This window comes from Centruroides vittatus, unplaced genomic scaffold (assembly GCF_030686945.1).
Source record: "Centruroides vittatus isolate TY-2023 unplaced genomic scaffold, ASM3068694v2 contig_879, whole genome shotgun sequence".
NCBI classification, from domain to species: Eukaryota; Metazoa; Arthropoda; class Arachnida; order Scorpiones; family Buthidae; genus Centruroides; species Centruroides vittatus.
Genome location: NW_027122571.1, coordinates 650,766 through 672,495, shown reverse-complemented (window position 1 = coordinate 672,495; position 21,730 = coordinate 650,766). Strand labels below are relative to the sequence as shown.

Sequence of the window (21,730 nt, the reverse complement as noted above, 5' to 3'; positions counted from 1 at the left end):
TGATTTATACAGTAGTAATATATATTTTGATTGAGCTTCATTTTGCATTTCTCAAAGTTTAACTATCATTAATAAATAAAATAATGTATATTTATATCTGTTTAAAAGGCAAGACTGATAATGTTTTACCAGATTATAATATATAGATTTCAAAAGTTTTTCGATTTGGGATCTTTTTTCCCTCATTTTTGTAGATTTTTCTACTGGTAAAATATTCTTGGAGAAATCAGTGTGTTTTTCTTCAGGACTGAACTGGCATACGTTGATATTCTGGCTTTTCTCCATTTTCAGGTAGGCCAACAAACTTTTGCTTCTGATCTACTCTTTAGGAAGGTTTGTTTTTTTAAACTCTCCCAAAATTTGTTAAAACTGACAGGACTACTATGTGACTTCCAGATACAAGTTTACTATCAATTGTTAATTCACCTTTAAAATTCCATTTGTAAAGGTTCTGGTTCAATTTATCAATTAAATGTGGAATATATTTTGATATAATTGCAGTATATATATAGTTATTTGTTTAATAAGTGCATCAGCATTGGATTTTTTTTTCTTTATTTTTTTTTTAGATCATGAATTTGCTTTTTGAGTTTCATCAGATACACAGATACTCTAATAGGTTCTTTACATGTAACTTGAACTGTTTTCTGATATCTTGAAATGCTCTTCTATGCAAAGGGATAGTCTTTGCTAAAAGAGCTAGCACATGATAATTTTTCTTTATGTTCTTCATTTTATTGGTAAGTATCAAAAAAATATTTTATCAGGAAAACACAAATCTCTCACAGAAAATTTATCATATGTTTTAGGGTGAAAATCCAATAACAAATAACCAAATTCCCAGTTGTTTATATGCATCTATGAAAAAATCAAATTTATCAGCAAAAGTGTTGATGACCCAAACAATTCACTTGACTTTTCTCATGAGTAAAAGTTATTTCTAAATACAGTCAAACCTGTTTTTATGTGGTCTTTTTTTTGTGCGATTTTTTTTTGTGCAGTATAGTTGGCGACTAGTCTCGTGCGATTTGTCATGTCTCACGTTGACTTATTATAGCTAAATAAACTTATTATAGCATAAATGAACTTATTATAGTAATATTATTGCATGAATATATGAAAAATGAAATAATTTATTTTTTAAGTCAACAAAACACCACCTGGACAAAAATATGTAAAACAGACGATGTAGTCAAGTGCTGACATCTGTTGTCAATAAATTCTATTTCGTACGGTTTTGAGTTATTTTCTATGTGAGACTTTTTTTATGTGGTCCCTATTGACCGCATAAAAAAAATATTTTTTAAATTGTGTTGCGAAAACTATTTTTTATAGCTACTCGTGAAGTTTTGTGCAATTTTTTTTTAATGCTTTTTTTTTTATGCGGTCCCTATCCACCGCATAAAAACAGGTTTGACTGTATAAGTAAATAACAAGTATTTAAATTATATCTCTCATGATTCTATTTCTCTGAAACAAATTTTGCATTATTAAGATCATGCTTTCATTGCAATGATGAGATTCTGTTGTAAACAAAAATGGCATTTTTGGAGACAGTTTGTGTATCAAATCATTGATCACTACTAAATCCCTTTCTTGCACAGAATCAAGTAAACCATACATAAAAGTAATATTTTTTTCCTTCTTGAAAAAATGGTAAATATACAGAATAACACCATGATACGCTACCAAGAGCTTTTTGCATAAATATTTCATAAATTTTGCAATGAATTTTCATAAATTTTTTTTCATAAATTTTGCAATGAATTATGAATACCAATGCAGTTTTTCCTCATTGTGATTGTCTGACAATTATACAAGTACTAGAATGTTTAAAGTATGTATCAATCAATCTTATGAATTTTAATAAAGTTATAAAATTTTGAACCTGAATTTATCTCTCTAAAAACATTAACAAATCTGTTGTTCTTTTCTACATAAATTTCTTTCATATTTTCTGCACATTGTTCAAATGAATTGTAAAATTTGTAACTTACATCAATAAATAAGGTATTTCATCATAATTAACAATTACAAAACCAAACTTTCCTTCTCCTTTCTCAAAATTCACCATTAACTTTAAAATAATGCAAGATAATAGGAAAATTATCAGGAATTTCAAAAAACAAAATTATTTACCACTGCAATATGAGCATCCAAAGACTTGTACCTTGTAGAAACAAGGAGAAACTTGTAATTTCTATAGTCATCATTACTCAGTTTGATTGTTTGTTTTCATCATAAGTGTATGTTGTGATGAAACTGTTTTTGTGAATGATAGAAATTGAAAAGAATAATCTGATTTATACTTTTGTAATCTGAGAATTAAGTTTTCTCAGATTACAAAAGTATATAAAATCTTATTGTAGATGGAGATTTAAAGTTATAGAAGCCTGATTAATGATAAATCTAACATATAGTATATTTGCTAATAATAATAATATCATTAAATAAAATAATACAATATTTTAAAATGGGATGTTACCTTCAAATATAGAAATTGATGTAAAGTGTAATATCTCAAAAATAACTTAAATCGAGTATTTATTTTGATATCATCATACTAATATTTTATAGGTTTCATCAAATAAAGGAAAACAGAATGAATTGTTTACTTTATGGCAAAAACAGAAGATTAAAACTACTAATTCAAAGCAAATTAAAGTGGAAACAACTGACTTAAGATCATCACTAATTAAGTCAAATGATGATACTAAAAAATTTGAAGTAAGTTTTTACATGTTGAATTATTGAGTTGTGATTTCATAGTATATTATAAAATTTTAATTAAAACATCTTTATGTAGTGTACAAATAAATTCCAAGAAAATAAAATATTGTCAGCCTTTAAATTTATGTTATTTGGAGTAAAATTTAAATTTTGTTTTTTAAAGATGAAAATGTAATGAGAAAGACTGTAAAAAAAAAATAGTAGTTTGTTTTAAATTTTTAATAAACTATTATTTTATAGAATTTCAGAGATTGTTGTTAATGTGTACTGTGTTTCTTAAAGTAAATTCTGTGGAGTGAAAATTGAGTTATTTGAAAAAATTTTCATACCGTGTAAAAATGTTTTCTAAACTGTATCTGATACTTGAGTTTATTACAATCATTATTCACACAACAAAGGAATATTTTCTTGGTTTTTTAATTTCAAGAAATGTTTACTTTTGATTAATAATTTTTAAAAAGTTATTAGTCAAATTTTCTTATTATTATTATTTAATTTTATTACAAAAGAATTTTATATGAAATTCTAAGAAAGTTTTTAAACATGAAAATTAAATTAAATTAGAAAATATTGAAATACTGTATATTTATAAATATATAATATTCCTGGAAATGTTTTGCAATTGATTATTTTACATTGATAGTATCAGATAACAAATAATTTTGCTATTCAGATTGAAACATTCCTTATCCTATGTCAGATTTCACAATTATACAACATTCTTGTCATTTGTTTCAATACTGTAAATGATATCTATTTTGAGCGAACACAATTAAAGAAAGAATTAACAGTAAATTTTGTGTTTTCAACTTTGCAAATGAGATACCAAAACAAGCATTTCATGTCTCATGCCACATTTCATTTTCTAACGTTCTTTATTCAGTATTTGCATATGTTCTTTTCACTGCAATCAGAAATGAAAGTAATTACACATTATCTTGTAAAACAGTGCTATATCAACTTGTTAGTTTAGTTTAATAGTTTAAAAAAAAAGTTAATAATTCTCGTAAAAATTACATATATTTTTCATAGTTTAAAAGATTGTGTTGTCTATGATTTGCTAAAAATAACGCTGCTATCATTTGAATAATGCTAATTTTTCATTCGTTAGATTTTAGGACAGTTCAGGGAAAATTAGAGTGATATTAGATACATGACTGGCCAAAAATGAAGAGCAAATGACAAAAACCCATGAAATTTTGTAATCTGCTGATGTGTATCCATAAAACTTACTAAGAAGTTCTTAGGCATTTTAGAAATGTATATGTAAAATTTGATTGAAGATTTGAAGAAACTAACTCAAAAGTTCACAATTTCATCCATATTCACTCACTCATACATGAGAAATGTTCTCCTCAGTTTTAGCTAGTCAACTGATCACCTAAGTATTTCTCCCAACCAGTTAAAAAAATATTTATTTAATTTATCTATTCATTTATTTTTTAAAGATAATTAGAATCTGGATTGGTATGCTATTGTGGATGGATATTATTTTGTCGTCATTAACTGAGGTTTGTAGGAAATTTGTAGTAGTAGCCAACTAGCATTGCGGGTCAACCATTTTAATTTTTCTTCCTGGGAAAGCACAAAAGAGTACAATACTGTATCAACATGATTAGAACAGTTGATGAAGATTTCATCTACTGTTCTAATTAAGCATTTTAATGATATAATATCTATTCAGAAGGCTTCAATCATTATCATCAAAGGTATTTCAAAGGATGACTTTTGAAAATATTTCAACAAGTATATTAGACTATTTCAGTGTAATGATCAGTGTAATGATGTAAATAATAATTTGAATAATATATATATTATTAACATATGGATCTATAATATATTGTACAGTACATCCATATGTTAATAATTTGATTTATTCATTCAATTTTTCAATTAAGAATATAATTTTAAAAATTATTTGAAATTTTTCAAATAAGTGGATATTAATAAGAAAATAATAAGTTTTCTTAATGATGAATGAATTGGTTTATATTGTTTTTCTAAAAAATATATTAAGATTTTTTTCAAAAATTCAGAGCAATTTAATTGTAAATATTTACTCTAAAATATTGGGTTATAAAACAAAATTTATACATCAAAGATTTAAAATGTAAACTTAGTGTGATCTGTATTCAAATTGGCAAGAGTCAAGTTTAATAGGACCCAATAAAGCTTGAATCTGAACAGTGGATTTAATATATGCAATGAAATCTGTCTAAAATGGAGTATGTTTGTACTGGCCATAAATTTCCATTTTGATAGGTTTCCATTTTATAGAAGGTTGTGTTTTCATTAATATGGAAAAAGGAAAACCTAAAATTTATAATTAGAATTGCTTCTACTGCAGTTTAAGTGTTTTATGTTTCAAAGACATGTTGAAAAATGACTAAATTGTTTGGAGGTGAAAAAGAATTAAAAAAATCCGTGTAAAACACAGCATTCTTGAAATTACTTTAATTATGATTTAGAATTTAATTGCTGTTATGCTGAAAAATTCTACTTCATTCATGTTAAGCAACTGATACCAAAAAGTCTTTCATTTCTGCTTTAGACTAGTTTCCAGCTTATAATAGTATTCTGCATAAAAAATTCTTCTGTTCCTAGATATATTTTCCATTTCAACAAATTTCTGTTTTCATAATTTATTGAAAATTTTGAGAATTTTATCACACACATTTGTTAATCATTCATTAATGTCAGTTTTAATAATAGAGTCCATACATTTTTATTAATATATTTATATTATTAAAATTTATAAATCTTTTAATAAAATCTTTTTATTTTAAAATAATTATACATTTCTTAATTTAATTTATATAGGATAAACATTTGGAATCATTAAATAATGAAAATAAAATAAATTCTGCAGAAAATGGTAAATATTTTTGTATATCTTTATATTGCTTTACTATTAATTAAAAAAATAGACAAACCTGTTAACTCCACATTAAAAAGAAAGAGCTATTTCAAATCAGTTTTCTAAGTTTTCTCTTATAGAGAAATCTTAAAAAACATCATTATGTAAAAATTTATGTAATGGTGAAATAATGATTAAATATGTTACATATAATCACTATATAGTATGTTTTTATTGTTTTTTACTTCTTATTTATTTCATTAAAATTGTTCTTTTTTTAATAAGAGAGATTAATGAAACAAAGGGGAAATATAAAATAGAATCAATACATCATAACAGTGTTATCTAATATTTTATGTTTTTTATGTATATCTTATGCCTGGTGCAAACTAGTCAATATGGTTGTTTCATTGTGAATACAGAAACTGGTTTTTACAGCCAAGAAACTGTTTTGACTACTGATGATTGCTCCATATGCTAGAAAACTAAGCAATCCATGGAGTCAGTAGTGATGTGCATTTCAAACAACCAATAAGTATTTTGTATATCCCTTTACGAACTGTTGTCCTGTAGAGTAATTGTCATGTGCTGTTTGTTTACAAAATGGCTTTAATCAATACTGCTGATCTGCTTTTAGCATCAGCTACCACTGTATATTTTCTTAGTGGCAATAGTTAAATTAATTTAATAAGAGAAGAAGAAAATGAGGATCTGACAAGAACATTGACAACAGGAAATTATGAATAATTTAGTTGAAGAACTTAACAATAATAGACAATATTTTAGGTGAAGTGTTTTGTTACATCTTCAGTTCAAAAAGCTGTAAAACTATACAGGTAATTTAATTTAAAAATTTTATTAAGCATGGTAAAAGTAGATCTGTTTTTATGTTTGTGTTGCATGTTTCTCTCTTGGGACACTGACAATGCATGAATATTGCTAGTTACCAAACAAAAGTCTATAAGTTGAATATATTCTTTGTGAATAGGATTGACTTTGAGTCTTCCACTGGGTGAGTGTAATCGCCCACTCAATTTTGGACAAATTTGTTTTGATGTCAAAGGAAACCAGTTTGCTTTAATATCAACTGGTTTGTGCCAGGCCTTAATCTGTTGGTCAAATTCATTGACATGATTTTCGTGCATTGTTAATAACAAAAATGTTTTCAAAGTGAGATTGAAATGTCATAATTTTCCAAATTATTATATAGAATGAATTGTATATGTATAGTGTTCTGTAACATTTTTAATATATTTGATAAAAATGTTATAATCAACTTATATTTTAATTTTCCTTATAATAATAATGGAAAAATTTGTTTTTAAACCTTTTTGTGAATATACAATCATTAGCAAAAAGTTATGTATTAAGGAGACATTAGAATCAAATTAAACTTTATTAGTGTTAACATAATATTAATAGCAATAAAGTGATTACAATATCATAGAGAAGGGACAGTTTCCTGTGGAACAAAATGAACCTAATTCTGTCACAGAAGAAAACAATTTAAATGAACCTATTCTGTCACAGATTTTTCCACAGATGTTGCAATTGCTGTTTCAGATCCCTCATGTATGTAGACGGCTGAAGCTGATGTTTTGTCTGGTTCTACAAATACTTGATTTATGACAAATATGGAGATCAGGCAGCCAAAGGAAGTGTGGTAACATGAATCATTATCTTCTTGGAAAATGGTAGTTTTCAGCCCTGCTGTAAAAAGTCAACACAAAATAATACAGGATTTCTCAAATGTATTGCTATGCTGTCAGTTTCCCTTGTACCATTACTAGGGATGACTTACTGTCATATGAGATAATTTCTCAGACCAGAATGCCAGTAGTGGAGGCAGTTACCCCTCATCAGTAAATAGTAGTATTCATTAGTAGTCCTCTGCATTCTAGCATGATGGTTGTCAGTTCCCAAATATAACTGGAATTTGTTGTTAAAGATAATACACTGTCACTTTGTAGTAGTCCAAGCTTTTCTGTTTTGCACACTGCAAATGAAGCTAATAATGTTGGGGTGCTAATGGCAGGACACACAGCAATCGCATGCATCTTGTTCAATTGTCTCTTTGCAAATTTGCCCCTGCTAGTCATCTGCCAATGATACAGGGGAAAAAACAAGATTCTGAGGTGAGGCTTCCACCTTCTCTGTTTGTTTTGCTATTCTTGAGAAATGATTGTAACATCTTAGAGTTGAACATGCTTGTTTTGCAAAAGAGGAAGAAAATTTTTCCATAAAAGCATGAGCAACAGAAGTCTTAGTTAATGTTTTATTCAATAAAAGTATAGATCTTTATATCAAAGTGTTATCATTTTAATATGAATTTGGCTGTTGTTGAATTAATACTTTCTAACAGAATATGGAATCATTTTTAAAAAGATTTTATGATAAATTTTAGTATTTTGTATTTTAGGAATTTTTAGCAAGAAGGTTTTCAGTGCCTTATTCCAACATTTCTATGAATAAATAAACAAAATGTTATAGATTTATGAAACACTTCATAAAACTTTCAAATATAAGTTACATTATATGATGTGTTAACAGTTTTATTTATTTTATTGTATTTAATAAAAGTATAAGAAATTTATAAATATTGTACACACGTGCATGTTGTTTACCTTTTCTTAATCTAATTTTATAAAAATATTGTTTTTTGCTTTTATTTTACAGAAACAGCAGTAAAAGGAGAGAAGGTTTCAAAAACTAGAAATGTAAACAGAAAAGAGAAATCAAGTTTAAAATTAAAGTATTTAAAATTTTTGTCATTTTAAATATTCGTATATACAGTATATATATAATTAAAATTTCAAATTTGAATATGCACAATTTTTTTGTTATTTAATAAACTACTTATTCTTAAATAAATGAAAATTTTTTGGAGCTTTAAAAATTTACAAGTTAATGTAATATATCCATATAGTTTGTATCAACTGGATAGATTATAATAAAAAAAAACACACCTTTAAAAAATCCAACAATGAAATTTAATAAATAATAACATTTTCTATCAGTTTAACTGACCACCTTCAGTTATGATAAATTAGAATGTGAAAAAATAGAACAAAAATACAAAAATTTAAAAATAAACAGTGAAGATTCTTATTAATCCGTCACGATCTTTACGATGTTCTGTCTCGAGTTGGGTTTTGTGACTCGAGAATGTCCGTAATATGGTTTGAGGAAAACTACACCTCCACACTCAACAAGTAAATATATACAGTTTATTTACACAACAAAAATTGCAAGATGTACAATGTTCAACAACATTACATACGCTATGTAACAAAGATGTGGTATCGCTAGTCGGCTTGTCTATTGGGGACTGTTAGTCTCCGTTTTTCCGCCACCCTTCCAATTTAAGGGATCCTGCTGCGACCACCCGCGACCAATCAGTTCCTTCCTTTTTTTTGAGAGCTTCCAAAGACGTCCGCCTTATTTCCCGCCGACGTAGCTCACATTCGCGTCTGTCCCCTGTTTACATTTTTTTCCCAAGCCGGCCGACACGTAGCACACACATTGACCCCTAAACGAACCGCTACTCCTTTGATCTTTCCGGCCGTTTATGGCCCCAACGCCAAGTGGGTCCAATTATCTTTGTCGCGTGGCTTTGCGACTTAGGACGCTAAAAGCGACCCTTACATAAACAATAACAGGTACTCTAAAATAAATAAATAAATAACCCAAATTTTAGTTGTGATTAATAAATAACTACAGAAATAAAATAAGCAATAAAAAGTAAAAATAGACGAATAAATGTCTCTTAATAAAATTAACTTTCATATAAAGACCACCATGGGGTAGACAAGCTGTCCCTGTGGTCAATGCAACCAGATTTTTTGTGCACTTTAAAATCTCCAATTTTTCCAGATATCTCATAGTCTGTATATTAGATGTGGGTCTGATGACATTTGCCTGCTTCCATTGTACTTGTACATGCTGATGTTGTGAGTAAGCTGCCAGTGTCATATTATCGAGATTTTTATCAATTGTGTATTTATGTTCTTTGAGACAGTTTTGTAAGTTATGCATAGTGGCACCCACGTAGACCAGTTTTGATTTGGAACGTTGGTCGATTAACGGGATGGAGTAAATCCCTGCGGTCGAATTACGGTTATACGGTTTCTTGTCGTTCCTTAAAATTCTGAATGTTGTTGGGTTGCATTAGTATACAACCTCCTCATAATTAGCTCTGGCCGCTTTCCTATGCATCCTTGAAGATGAGGTATAATTTAAAACCACTCTTTGTTTCTGGTCTCCCGACGAATGCTGGCGTTTTGATGTTTGAAAGGTTGCGACCAACATTTGATGCAACCAGATCTTTTGTGGTTGATGCAACCACAAAAAATCTGGTTGCATCAACCACAGAGATGTAGACAGCTTGTCTACCGCATGGTGGTCCTTTTATGAAAGTTTATTTTATTAAGGGACATTTATTCATCTATTTTTACTTTTTATTGCTTATTTTATTTCTGTAGTTATTTATTTATTGATCTCAATTACGATTTTGGTTATTTATTTATTTTAGAATACTTGTTATCATTTATTTTTAAATTTTTGTATTTATGTTCTATTTTCACATTCTATTTTATCATAACTGAAGAAGATCAGTTAAATTGATTGAAAACGTTATTATTAAATTTGAATTTAATTAAAATTAAATTAATTAAATCAGGATATCTGATTTAATTAGAATTAAATCAGATATCCTGGGGTGTATCATGTTATCATGTGTGCTTTTATGCAAACATTATTATTTATTAAATTTCATTGCTGGATTTTTTAAAGGTGTGTTTTTTTGATTAATGTAATAAATGTTTATTGAAGTAATTGCTACATCGAAAAGAGTGCAAAAGTTTTGATTTAATAAAAATGTATTACTGTTATTTTTATTTACCCATATTTAAAGAAATAACACCTAAATGCAATTTACAGCAAACAAAAAGTACTGTTCAAAGGTTTTCAACCACAATTTAGTTAATAATATAGTGATTATAAGAATTTTTACTGTAATATTTATATTACTTCAAGTGCAATAAGTCTATTTACCTTTAATATATTTATTATTAGTTATGTTGGTTAGCAGTGGCATAATGATTTTGCATACTCATAATGCAGGGAAATCTTGGAAGTTATGAGGTTCCTTGCTGTTTGAATGTTTTCAAGAATTTATACTAGTTTTTTTAATAATATTGCATATATTATTATCAAACAAGTAAAATGGCAAGGCCATATTTGGGACAAGAATATGTTTCGGAGACTCACTACTAAGTGGGATCACTTCAATTCTCACGACGGGTCTCATTCTTATTCTCCAATCATCTTTGGTATTGCTGGTTTTGAGTGTGATCATTCAAACTTTGCTGGCCACAGCCACCACCACGAGGTCATCCACGATGCATTTTCAGTGAAATTAACCTATCGAATGCTGAAATTTCTCTCTGTTGCATGACGCCCCAGGTTGAATTTTTGTCAATGCGAAAATTTCCCGTTTTTGAAAAAAATAATGGTGGCTATTATATTGTCTGAAATTATTTTTTTATTTTGCACAAACGAAATATATGTATATTAATAAATGCAAAAATAAAAAATAATTATATTTCAGAAGTTAGTTTTAATATAAAATTATAACGACGCTCTATCTAGTTTCAAAAACATTCTGATGATGAAACAAGATATCCCTGGTCAATCAGTTGAGGTTAGCATGTGGCAACCAGAGATATGTGGGGAATAACATGGGACAGGTAAATGGGGTTTTCAAAAATTTGTTTGTCAAAATTCAATTTAGCAACATTTGCTTTTCGAACTTCTCAACGCACATGTTTGTCAAAATTCAATTTCACAGTACAGTAGAGCATCGGTTATCCAACTTAATTGAGGACTGGGGTTGGTCGGATAACTGAAAAGTCGGATAACCGAAAAGTATGAAAAAATACATTATTAGTGTAGTGTATTAGGCCTGGTTTAAATACTAGCCTCCCTTTCATGGTCGAGCCAGTGCTGCCAGCTAAAACATGCAAAAATTTAACAAAAATAATATTAAAATAGCCAAGACATAACCAAATATTGTAGCGCCACATCACTAGCGGACATTTGAATTTGCCAACTAGAATGTGGTCAGTTAACCGATAAGTTGGTTAATCGGGGGTCGGATAATTGATGCTCTACTGTATTTGTATTTTCAACTTCCCAATGAGCAATGCATGCGCAAATCTCTCATACTGCCTGTTTGTAGAGAGAGTTGCCATTTTGTATTTTATTTTGATTCGGTTCTCGGTCCCCAAGTACCTACAAGTCTGGTTTTTTTATGCGCACATGATTTGGGCACCTAATTGTGGGAAACGCCGGGAGGTAGGACGGAAGTCGAACCTCCTTGTTCTCGGCGAATAGGTCGGCAAGACCCGCCCCACTGTCAAGGATGGCTAATTTTGCGCGATATCCCGACTTGTCGGGATCGGTCAGTTACTTGTCAGGTCGAGTGGAGGAGTGTGTGTGGGGTCGTCGATAAAGGAAGGCAATATCCGTATAACAGGACAACACATATGAGATTTATTTAGACGGTAAACAGATACAAAAGATCTAACGCGTTCCGTTCCTAACCGCGAGAGAGAGAGTTTACAAATTTAGGGGGGGATCATACCTCTTCCTAGGATTAGCTGTAATCGTAGGATTAATCTTCTCAGTTCTCCGGTCGTGGAGGGAAGCGGGAGGATCGGGCGGGCGGCTCGTCGTCGGCGGGCTTCGGTGACTTCGTGTCTCGGCCCTCGCTTCTCGGGACGGATCCTACGGGTCGGGTGGCTTGTGCGGACCTTCAGCGACCGACCCCGTTCTTAGCTATCTCCCCCCTATTTATACTCCCGGTCTCGTCCGCTGCGATGACGGTAGATGATGAGTCGATCTCCCTGACTCAGAGGTTAGATCCGGGGAGGAGGGAAGTGAGTTTGCCGGCGGAAGACTGCACATCCTTTGAATCTTGATCGCTATCTCCCGAGGGGTTTGAACAATAAAATTTAAAACGGACTGGCCGGTTTTTGCCGGTCGTCACATAATACTCCATGCCAAATTGCAACTCCTGACATGTACTCCTTCATACCTCTAAGCTGGTAACACAGCAGACAGTACGATTTTATAAACAAGGGATAGTCTTGTCAATAACTATTTCTTACAATATTAAAAAAACTTAAAAATTGATTTTAATTTTTTAGATTGGTAAGGACTTCAAAATGTTGTTTGCTAAAGACATCAATACAGGAAATCCTTGTTAGTTCAAAATTGAAGGGACAAAATAATCACGACTTTGAATTATCAAGTTTTGAATTATCCAAAATTTACATATTACAATATTCCAAATGTCTTGTAACTGATGTAATTTATTAAGCAAATGGAATACAGCTGTGTATACGGAATGCTATTTATGTATACAGAATACTACTTTACTTATTATTTATATTATTAATAATAATAATATGTGGTTTCCCTGTAGTTTATTTATTTGTCCAGTGGGCTTTACAGAACTTTACAGGTTGCCATATAGGTTTTATAAAAAGTAAAGCAGAATGCTCAAAAAGTAGTAAGTTGCCCAAATCTAGTAGCATAAAGCCTTACAAAAGTTTCAAATCTGCTACTTGTAGCCCATCTTGTAACCCTGAAACCCAGTTGTATTTTATGAAATAAGAGAAAAGGATAGTTAATGGGTAAGGTGACATCCAAAAATGTGTTACTGTAAAAGCAACACATGTCGACCAGATTAGCATTGTTCATGGCCTTTTACTCTCTTATAGTATGGAATTATGAGAACTGATCTAATATATTTAATATAGTTAATATAGACATATTACATATTGGACAGAATTTTCACTTTGAATTTCAAAGTAGCCATATTTCAAACTAACCAAATTCCTTAACATATTAACCTCTATATCCCAGGCCAGGATAAATAATACAGTTATGAACTACTGGAATTTTGAACTATCCAAGTTTCAAATTAATCAGAATTTCTTGTATTATACTAATGCTATTGATGGTTGATGACTTAATAGACATATAAGAATCTTCTGAAGATAAAAGGAAAATTAATGATTTTCATAAAAAAAGAAGGTAAAATATAAAACATCAAGAAAAATACAATCAATGTTATATAAGATGTTTGTGCAAAATATTTATAAATCAAACATGACATTCAAAATGGGAAAAGAATCTTGAATCTTAAATCTGTATATCTTGTTTAGATTGAAGACTTTTAATTGTAAGGCAAAAATAGTCTCAATAAATTGTATATTTTTGTTAATATATCATTAAATTTTATATAATTATTTTACAAGACTTTGTTAAAGATTGACAAGAAAAAGCAATTTTTATTTTATATATAGAGTTTGCTTGAAAAATATTTTAATGTTAATTTGATTACTGAAAACAAGATAATTTATTTTAAATTTTTTTAACAGGAGAAAAAATAATGAAAATAACAGTAAAGGAGAAACAGGTGATTATTTTCAAACTTTATTAAAATTATAATTGTTCTTAATTAAAAAATAAATTTTTTAAGATATAATTTTTTTAATATAAAATGTGTAAAATATGTAAAACTTTATTTCCTATTCTAATATTTACAATTGTCTTGAAATTTTTGAATTCCTTGTAAATTAATAAATTTCAGAACAGCAATAATCAAATGTCTAAATACTGATTTTTTTCAGACTATAAGTTTAGTTTTGTTACTTAAAGCTTAGACATTTGATTACTAAAATTAAGATGGTGGCATTTATATATTTGTGTAAATATGCTTTTTAGAGTTATAGCTGTTATAATCTTTAAAAAAGTTTGAATTTTTATATAAAATGAAGATATTGCTTTCAAGCAATATCTTTCTTCAAACATGAAATGTTTTTGAGTAAAATTTGATCAATAATAATAATAATTATACAGAACTAAAATAAATATTATTCTGAAATAAACTGTATTAAAAATTATACTTTGATTTTTTTTTCTAATTTAATTTAAAATTAAGAGGAAAATAAAATTGAAATCAAAAATATTGCATTTTACTAATTATTCATCCATATCATTTTAAAATGAATAAGAACACACTTGTCAGACATTCAAATCATTGTAATAAATTTAATATTGAGTTCTTATGAATTTAAAAAGACCTTTTGATCTTTTTAAACTAACTGGGCTCTAATTTTGTTTATTATATATCTGTGCTAAAATTGTGTGTGTGTATATTGTTGGGCTGCAATTTGAAAAATTATAGACCTATAAATTCCCAGTGTCACCTGTCTCTTTCCTTAATCTCAAGAACGAAGTCAGTTAGATGAAAAACAAGATCAGATGTGGAAACCTTAGGGGAGGAGGTCTTGATTAACTATATATGAACTTCTGTTGCAGATTGGAAGTCATGTTATTTCAATTCAAAAATTTTCCACTGAAAGGTGTTAGATATATGATTGGCATGACTATTATTAAAGGAAAAGTATGATGTACAGATACTAATTTGAGGTGGAGAGCATATATTTTAATTGAAATAAGTTAAAAATATGATTAAAAATTGCAGCCCAGCATTGTGATGATGTCACAATAAATAATTACTCGTTACAAGTTATATTGTAGTAATGTTGTAAGTAAATACAGTAAGTCCTCTACTTACGAACTTAATCCGTTCGTAGCGGTCGTTCGCAAGTCGAAAAGTTCGTAACTCGAAAAGATGATGATTGGCGCAAAAACTCAAATACAATGTTGTTTTTACAATTATGTAATGTTTAAGCTACTTGAATAATGTTGAATTAAGATTGTTAAAGGGAAGTATAAATTCAAATCAATCACATGTACAGTACATTATTTATTAAAATTACTCATTTAAAACAACTACAAATGTACAGTACAGTACATATGTACGTGGTACAATCCAAAAGTTCGGGGAATGCAGTAATCTACGACAACAAAAGCATGTATTTGAAGTTATAGCGTATGAAATGGATTCTACCAAACCATTTCTACGTGTTCAGGTTAATTTCACTTATGTCATGTGGTTAAACCGCAAGCGCTGCTGTTTTTTTCCGGAGATAGTTACTTTTGTCCTGTGACATAATCAAAGTGGAGTTTCAAGAACAACCTCCAACATTTCGACTTCACCGTGACCTTTCACCGTAGAATCACCGTACACCTTTCTTAGCAATTTTAAAATCTCCGTAGGTGTTTTACCTAAACGCTGACAAAATTTAATGTTGGAGGTTGTTCTTGAAACTCCACTTTGATTACGTCGCAGGATAAAGGTAACTATCTCCGGAATAAAAACAGCAGCGCTCGCGGTTTAATTACATGACATGGGTAAAATTAACCTGAACATGTAGAAATGGTTTGGTAGAATCCATTTCATACGCTGTAACTTCAAATACATGCTTTTGTTGTCGTAGATTACTGCATTCCCCAAACTTTTGGATCGTACCACGTATGTACTGTAAATGTTTTAACGTAAAACTTCAAAAATAAACTTGACTATACATAAAAAATAACCAACTGCACTTTAACCCGCCATCTGTCGGCTTTGTTCGTAACTTCGAAAGTTCATAAGTCAAATGTTCGTAAGTAGAGGACTGCCTGTAAAAGTTTTCATTCTTCTACTATTGTAAACTTTCATATTATATAAGCAAGATGAGATTTTATGATAGTTTATTTTTACAATATGGCAAATGGCAATTACATACCTATTCCTTTATATAATTATTCTTGTATTTATTTAATTACTAAAATACTACTTTTTTCAAATATTTTTTACATGTAGGAACAAACAAAAATAAACATAAAAGAATCATGGTTATGTCAACATCTGAAAGTGAATCTGAAGGTAACTTAGTGATTAAAATGTGTTACTGAAATGAATTATATAATTGCTGATGTTTAAATAAAACAAGATAAATCAATAGTTAATAATTGAAATATAAATATTTATGTACTAATGACTCACTAAAACCTTTGATTATCCAGTAAAAATATTTAATCGAGATAACAAATGTTTTAGACCTTAAAATTCAGTCTTCATCAGGTTTACAAATACTGAGATTCTAAGAACAGTTTCATGATATGATTTAAACATTGAGAACATTTTGAATCTTTCATGTAAAACCATTGTGGATGTTTGTTGCCATGGATGCATACATATTGCTGCCATAGATATCACACAAAATTACAAACAAAAGTAAATATGCATTATAAACACAAATAATGTAACAGATGGATGTGTGAGTTAAACCAAGCTGTGGGGGTTGTTGTCACCCTCATAACAGAACTTCCAAGCTTGAGATATATTAATAGCATCCTTGGAATTGATGCAGTTATTATGTAATCCGGCCTCATATATTTTAAGGGTTTCTAGAGATTGTATGTTTTCCAAGCGGTGTGAGAGTCTGATCAGTTTGGCACTGTTAAGGTCGGCACTATGCCCGGTTCAAGGCATAAGTGGATAGGGCGGTGGTGTCTTTGTTGTGATCAATGTCATATTTGTGTTCACATAGATGATTGTTTCGTGGATCCAACATACACAAGCTCTCTTTGAAATCTGTCATCCCATAGAGGAATAGAGTATACCTCTGGAGCGAGTTTTTTTGTCTATTTTGTACTTGCCATTGCGCAGAAGGTCATATATAGTATTGGGTCTCTTGTAAGCAATCTTTTTGTTTGTATTTGTTGCAATTTCTCTGTAAATAGAGTCAAGGTGGTGGTTATAATCAACCTACTAACAATAGGTGGTTATAATAACCTCCTATTGTTATTTGTGTTGTGAGTGCAAGTATCTGTATTGTTACTAGGGTTTAATTGGGAAGAATAGGCACAAGCAATGTTATAAATTAATTTTTTACCATATCCATGTCATGTGGCTGTGTGTTGGATGCACTGTAATTCAGACAGTATGTCCTTGAACTTAGAGTTGTGGGTGAATACTTTTTTGGTTAACAAGTTGGAAGTTCTGTTACGAGGGTGACGACAACCCCCACAGCTCAGTTTAACTCACACATCCATCTGTTAAATTATTTATGTTTATAATGCATATTTACTTTCGTAATTTTGCGTGATATCTACGGCAGCAATAAGTATGCATCTGTGGCAACAAACGCCTACAGCGATTTTATACGAAAGATTCAAAACATTCTAAATGTTTAAATCATATCATGAAACTGTTCTTAGAATCTCAGTATTTGTAAACCTGATGAAGACCAAATTTTAAGGTTGAAAACATTACTTATCTCGATTAAATATTTTTACTGGTAATCAAAGGTTTTAGTGAGTCATTTGTATATAATTACCAGTATCCTTATAAGAAGCTGTTGAATTTATGTACTTTTAAATATTTCTAATAAGGAATTTTTATTTAGAAGATTCATCTGATAGTGAATCTTCAAGAAAAAGATTTAGATTTGATCATGATGATGGAGAGAGTGATAATTTAGAGGAAAATCCAATAGTAAACAAAGAAAAAAATGAAGATCCATTACCTTCAAACAGTAATAGCAAAGTTAGTTATAAAACTGTGTGTAAGACCTATTTAGATGAAGATGGCTTCATGGGTATGTTGTTAAATTTAAAAAAATTATTATAAGCTGAAAAGGAATATATAACAATTGTTATATAAATTAACGTTTTCAGTCACTAAGAAAGTTAAGGAATGTGTTGAAGAAATTTCAGAAGAGAAAGAAATTCTTAAAGAAAAACCACAACTTGTCATCAATAAAAAAGTTAATCTTATTAATAAGAAACAATCATCATTAATGAATTTTTTTTCAAAAAAATAGTAATATATATATATATATATAATATTCAATAAAAGAATTTTTTATTAATGAATATTTAATTATCATTGTGATAATTCAAAAGTTAATTTATAATATGCAAAATTTCATTGATTTTATATATGGAATAAGATTTTAAACAACGAGAAATTATTACATAACTTACAAAATCTTATAAATGTTTATTAAAGTCAGTCTTAGATAAAATTTAATCTTCTAGATTGACTTTATTATTATTATTTTTTAATTTTTCATCTTCTAGTTTATATTGAATAACAAGTACAATATCAAAAATTGCTTTGCTATATAAATTGTTATACACTTAATATTAAATTTTAAATACTTTTAAATTTAGAAGTTAATACTTAAAATAAAATTTATAAAAAATTTTAAATATTTGATAAACATTTGATTTTCAAATAATAATTTGTGATCATGGAGAAAAGACTGTTTTGTCATTAATATCTTAAAATATAAAAAAAAATGCATGGCATTTCTTTAAAATGTTTTATGAAGTAAATTGCCTAATTGTAAATTATATTTTAAAAAATGTTATTAAGAATTCAGCGCACAGGTTTATTGTAAGCAGTTTTAGAAATATATATATATATAATATAATAAATGTTTTATCCCATAAATATTTTGATATTAATTTTTTTCACACCTGTTTTGTTACAATTTACATGCTAAAATATATTTTTAAATTAGAACATAAAGTGAAAACAAATTACAATACAGTACCGTATTTAAAAGCTATATGAATAAAAGTAATGGTAAAATATATTAATGCAGTCTTAAAACTTATACCAGAATTAGGTTTTGATGTTATTAACATTTTATTATTTTACTCCTTATTAATTGTTTATATAAAATACTCTTAATAAATGAAAGAGACGGGCTTGTTGAAGAAAACAACAGTATAGGACGGGAGTTTCCATTGTGGTCACTAGCAGTCTGCAATTAATAATATAATTTTCGGTTATTTTAAACGACTATTATTGGACGGCCGAAAATCATTTAAAATTACCAAAAATGTTCGCATTAATTAAATATAGCTGCCAATTTCCTTCCTACTAAAAGTGATTTTGTGGTGATTTTACCCCGTGTTTTTTATTTTTTGCTGTTGAATTTGCTCCGTGTTTTTTTTATTGCTGTTGAATTTGCTATTTAACATTTTCCATATTTTTCCTACTTTATTAATTAATAAGTAATTTTCTTCAATTTCCTCCAATTTGTTTTCTCATTTTATTTTGCAATCTTAAAATGCCATTTTCAGAAGTTCCCACAATGCTTTTGGATTAGCATCACTTCCAAAGCTATACAACGTGCTACCTTAAACCTGGTTTTAGAATATGACTCGGAAAACTGTGGCTTAGAATTGCTTTAAGGTAGTTTATCTAAGTTCTTCGTTTAAGTCGAACTTAAGACAGATTTCTGAATAGAAGCCCTTGGTGTTACCGTGCCTTATTCCAAACAAACTTGTAAGTGGGAAGTTTGGTAGCAAGAAAATATCTCAAATAGATTTTTTCATTATTTAAATAAAATTAGAATTGTTTGTTTAAAGAACTTTTTAAACTGTTTCCATTTGTGCGATTCCCTTTTTCCCGTGAACTTTTTAGCGACTCCAGGTATAGCCTATACATATTTAGGTACTGTACATAAAATAAATATACAAATAAAAGATTAACTGATAATAATTCAAAGAAATGTAATTCCAAACAATTCTTTCTTATACTTATAATTTTACCACTTATTACAATTTATTAGGACAAAAATAAAAAATCTTCATACTTATGAGATGATGCTCCTGTTTAATTTTGCGTAAAAAGTTAAACTTAGCTGGATATTTGATAATGCAGGACGCAGGACATCAACGTTAGGGTTTCTCAAACAGGATCCCGGTTGTTTTTTTAACCAGGGAAATTCTTATCCCCGGAAATCCTGCAAATTTCTTAAAAATCCACTTTTTTCTTATTTTGTGTTAAGGTTGAGGAAATTTTGCAAATAGAAAGTATGATAAACTCATAAACTGTCAGAATACATTTGTATTTATTAATTTTAAGCCTGCTTATTAGTTTTTTTTAATTTTTCCTCGTTATGGCACGTCACAAATGGTCAATAATCAATATGTAGCTTATTTGTGGCAGGACTCTAAAAATTCTTTACTGGAATATCTGGAATAATTGTGCTTATGCTGTCTTAATTTTTAACCATGCCCAGTAGCTTCAATAACTGCGTAACGCCAGATTGTGCAAATTGGGCCAGGATACAAACGAGTATGAAGTTTTTCTTCATAAACCTGATTTTTAAAGACAAACGAACTGCCAAATTACTGGGCTATAAGCTTGATGTTTCTATTAAAGCAGCCGAGGTAGACAAATAAAGAATACTAGAGAGCAAAAGAAGTATTACAATCTCGAAAATAAACTAGAAATCTTCCAGGCTACAGGTGACAAAAAACATAACATTTGTCTTCTCTTAAATGCATTAAAGACGATTCCACTCACATTAATCGAATCGGAAAGGGCGTTCTCGGTAGCAGGACTTTTCATTACTAAAATAAGAATGAATGATTGAAGTATTGACCATCTTTGCTTTTTAAAATCGTACAAAAATTTACAATAATATTTTGTATTGTAAGATTTTGAAAACCAAAGATGGTCAACACTCCGATCACTCAATCTGGCTATTATTTTAATAATGAAAAGTCCCGCTACTGAAAATGCCCTTTCCAATTCAATGGATGTGGGTGGAATCGTCTTTAATGCATTTGAGAGAAGACAAATGTTACCCATAGTGTCAGTAGATTTCTAGTTCATTTTTGAAATGCGTTGCAGTACTTCTTTTGTTCTCAAGTATTCTTGATTTGTCTACCTCGACTGGTTTAATAGCAGTATCAAGCTTATGGCCTGATAATTCGGCATTTCATTTGGATTTAATAATCAGGTTTATGAAGAAAAACTTCATACCTGCAGCCTTCGTTCTTGTTTGTATCCTTGCCCAATTTGCACAACCTGGCGTATTGCAGTTATTGAAGCTATTGGGCATGGTTAAAAATTAAGACAGCATAAGCAACAATTATTCCAGATATTAGAGGTTCTGACAAGTAAAGACTTTTCAGAGTCCTGCCACAAATAAGCTACATATTGATTATTGACCATTTGTGACATGTCATAAGCAAAAATTTAAAAAACGAATAAGCGGGCTTAAATTAAGTTAATAAATACAAATGTATTCTGACAGTTTGAATTAATTATACTTTCTATTTGCAAAATTTTTTCAACCTTAACACAAAATAAGAAAAAAGTGAACTTTTAAGAAATTTGCGGGATTTCCCGGGATGAAAAGAATTTGCCAG

The 21,730-nt window shown here is 29.2% G+C and overlaps 1 protein-coding gene across 1 annotated transcript in view; it reads left to right on the top strand.

The window, feature by feature from the left end:
* LOC136983234 (DNA polymerase delta subunit 3-like) overlaps nt 1–18,547 on the top strand; it is a 45,131-nt gene extending 26,584 nt beyond the window's left edge. Inside the window, exons 7-13 of the mRNA XM_067279921.1 lie at nt 2,578–2,727; nt 5,551–5,605; nt 8,264–8,339; nt 14,035–14,072; nt 16,371–16,433; nt 17,959–18,150; nt 18,230–18,547. Of these exons, the coding sequence (XP_067136022.1) occupies nt 2,578–2,727; nt 5,551–5,605; nt 8,264–8,339; nt 14,035–14,072; nt 16,371–16,433; nt 17,959–18,150; nt 18,230–18,375 (720 nt within the window). The 3' untranslated portion in view covers nt 18,376–18,547. The remainder of the gene's footprint in view (nt 1–2,577; nt 2,728–5,550; nt 5,606–8,263; nt 8,340–14,034; nt 14,073–16,370; nt 16,434–17,958; nt 18,151–18,229) is intronic.
* Nucleotides 18,548–21,730: the final 3,183 nt, after the last annotated feature.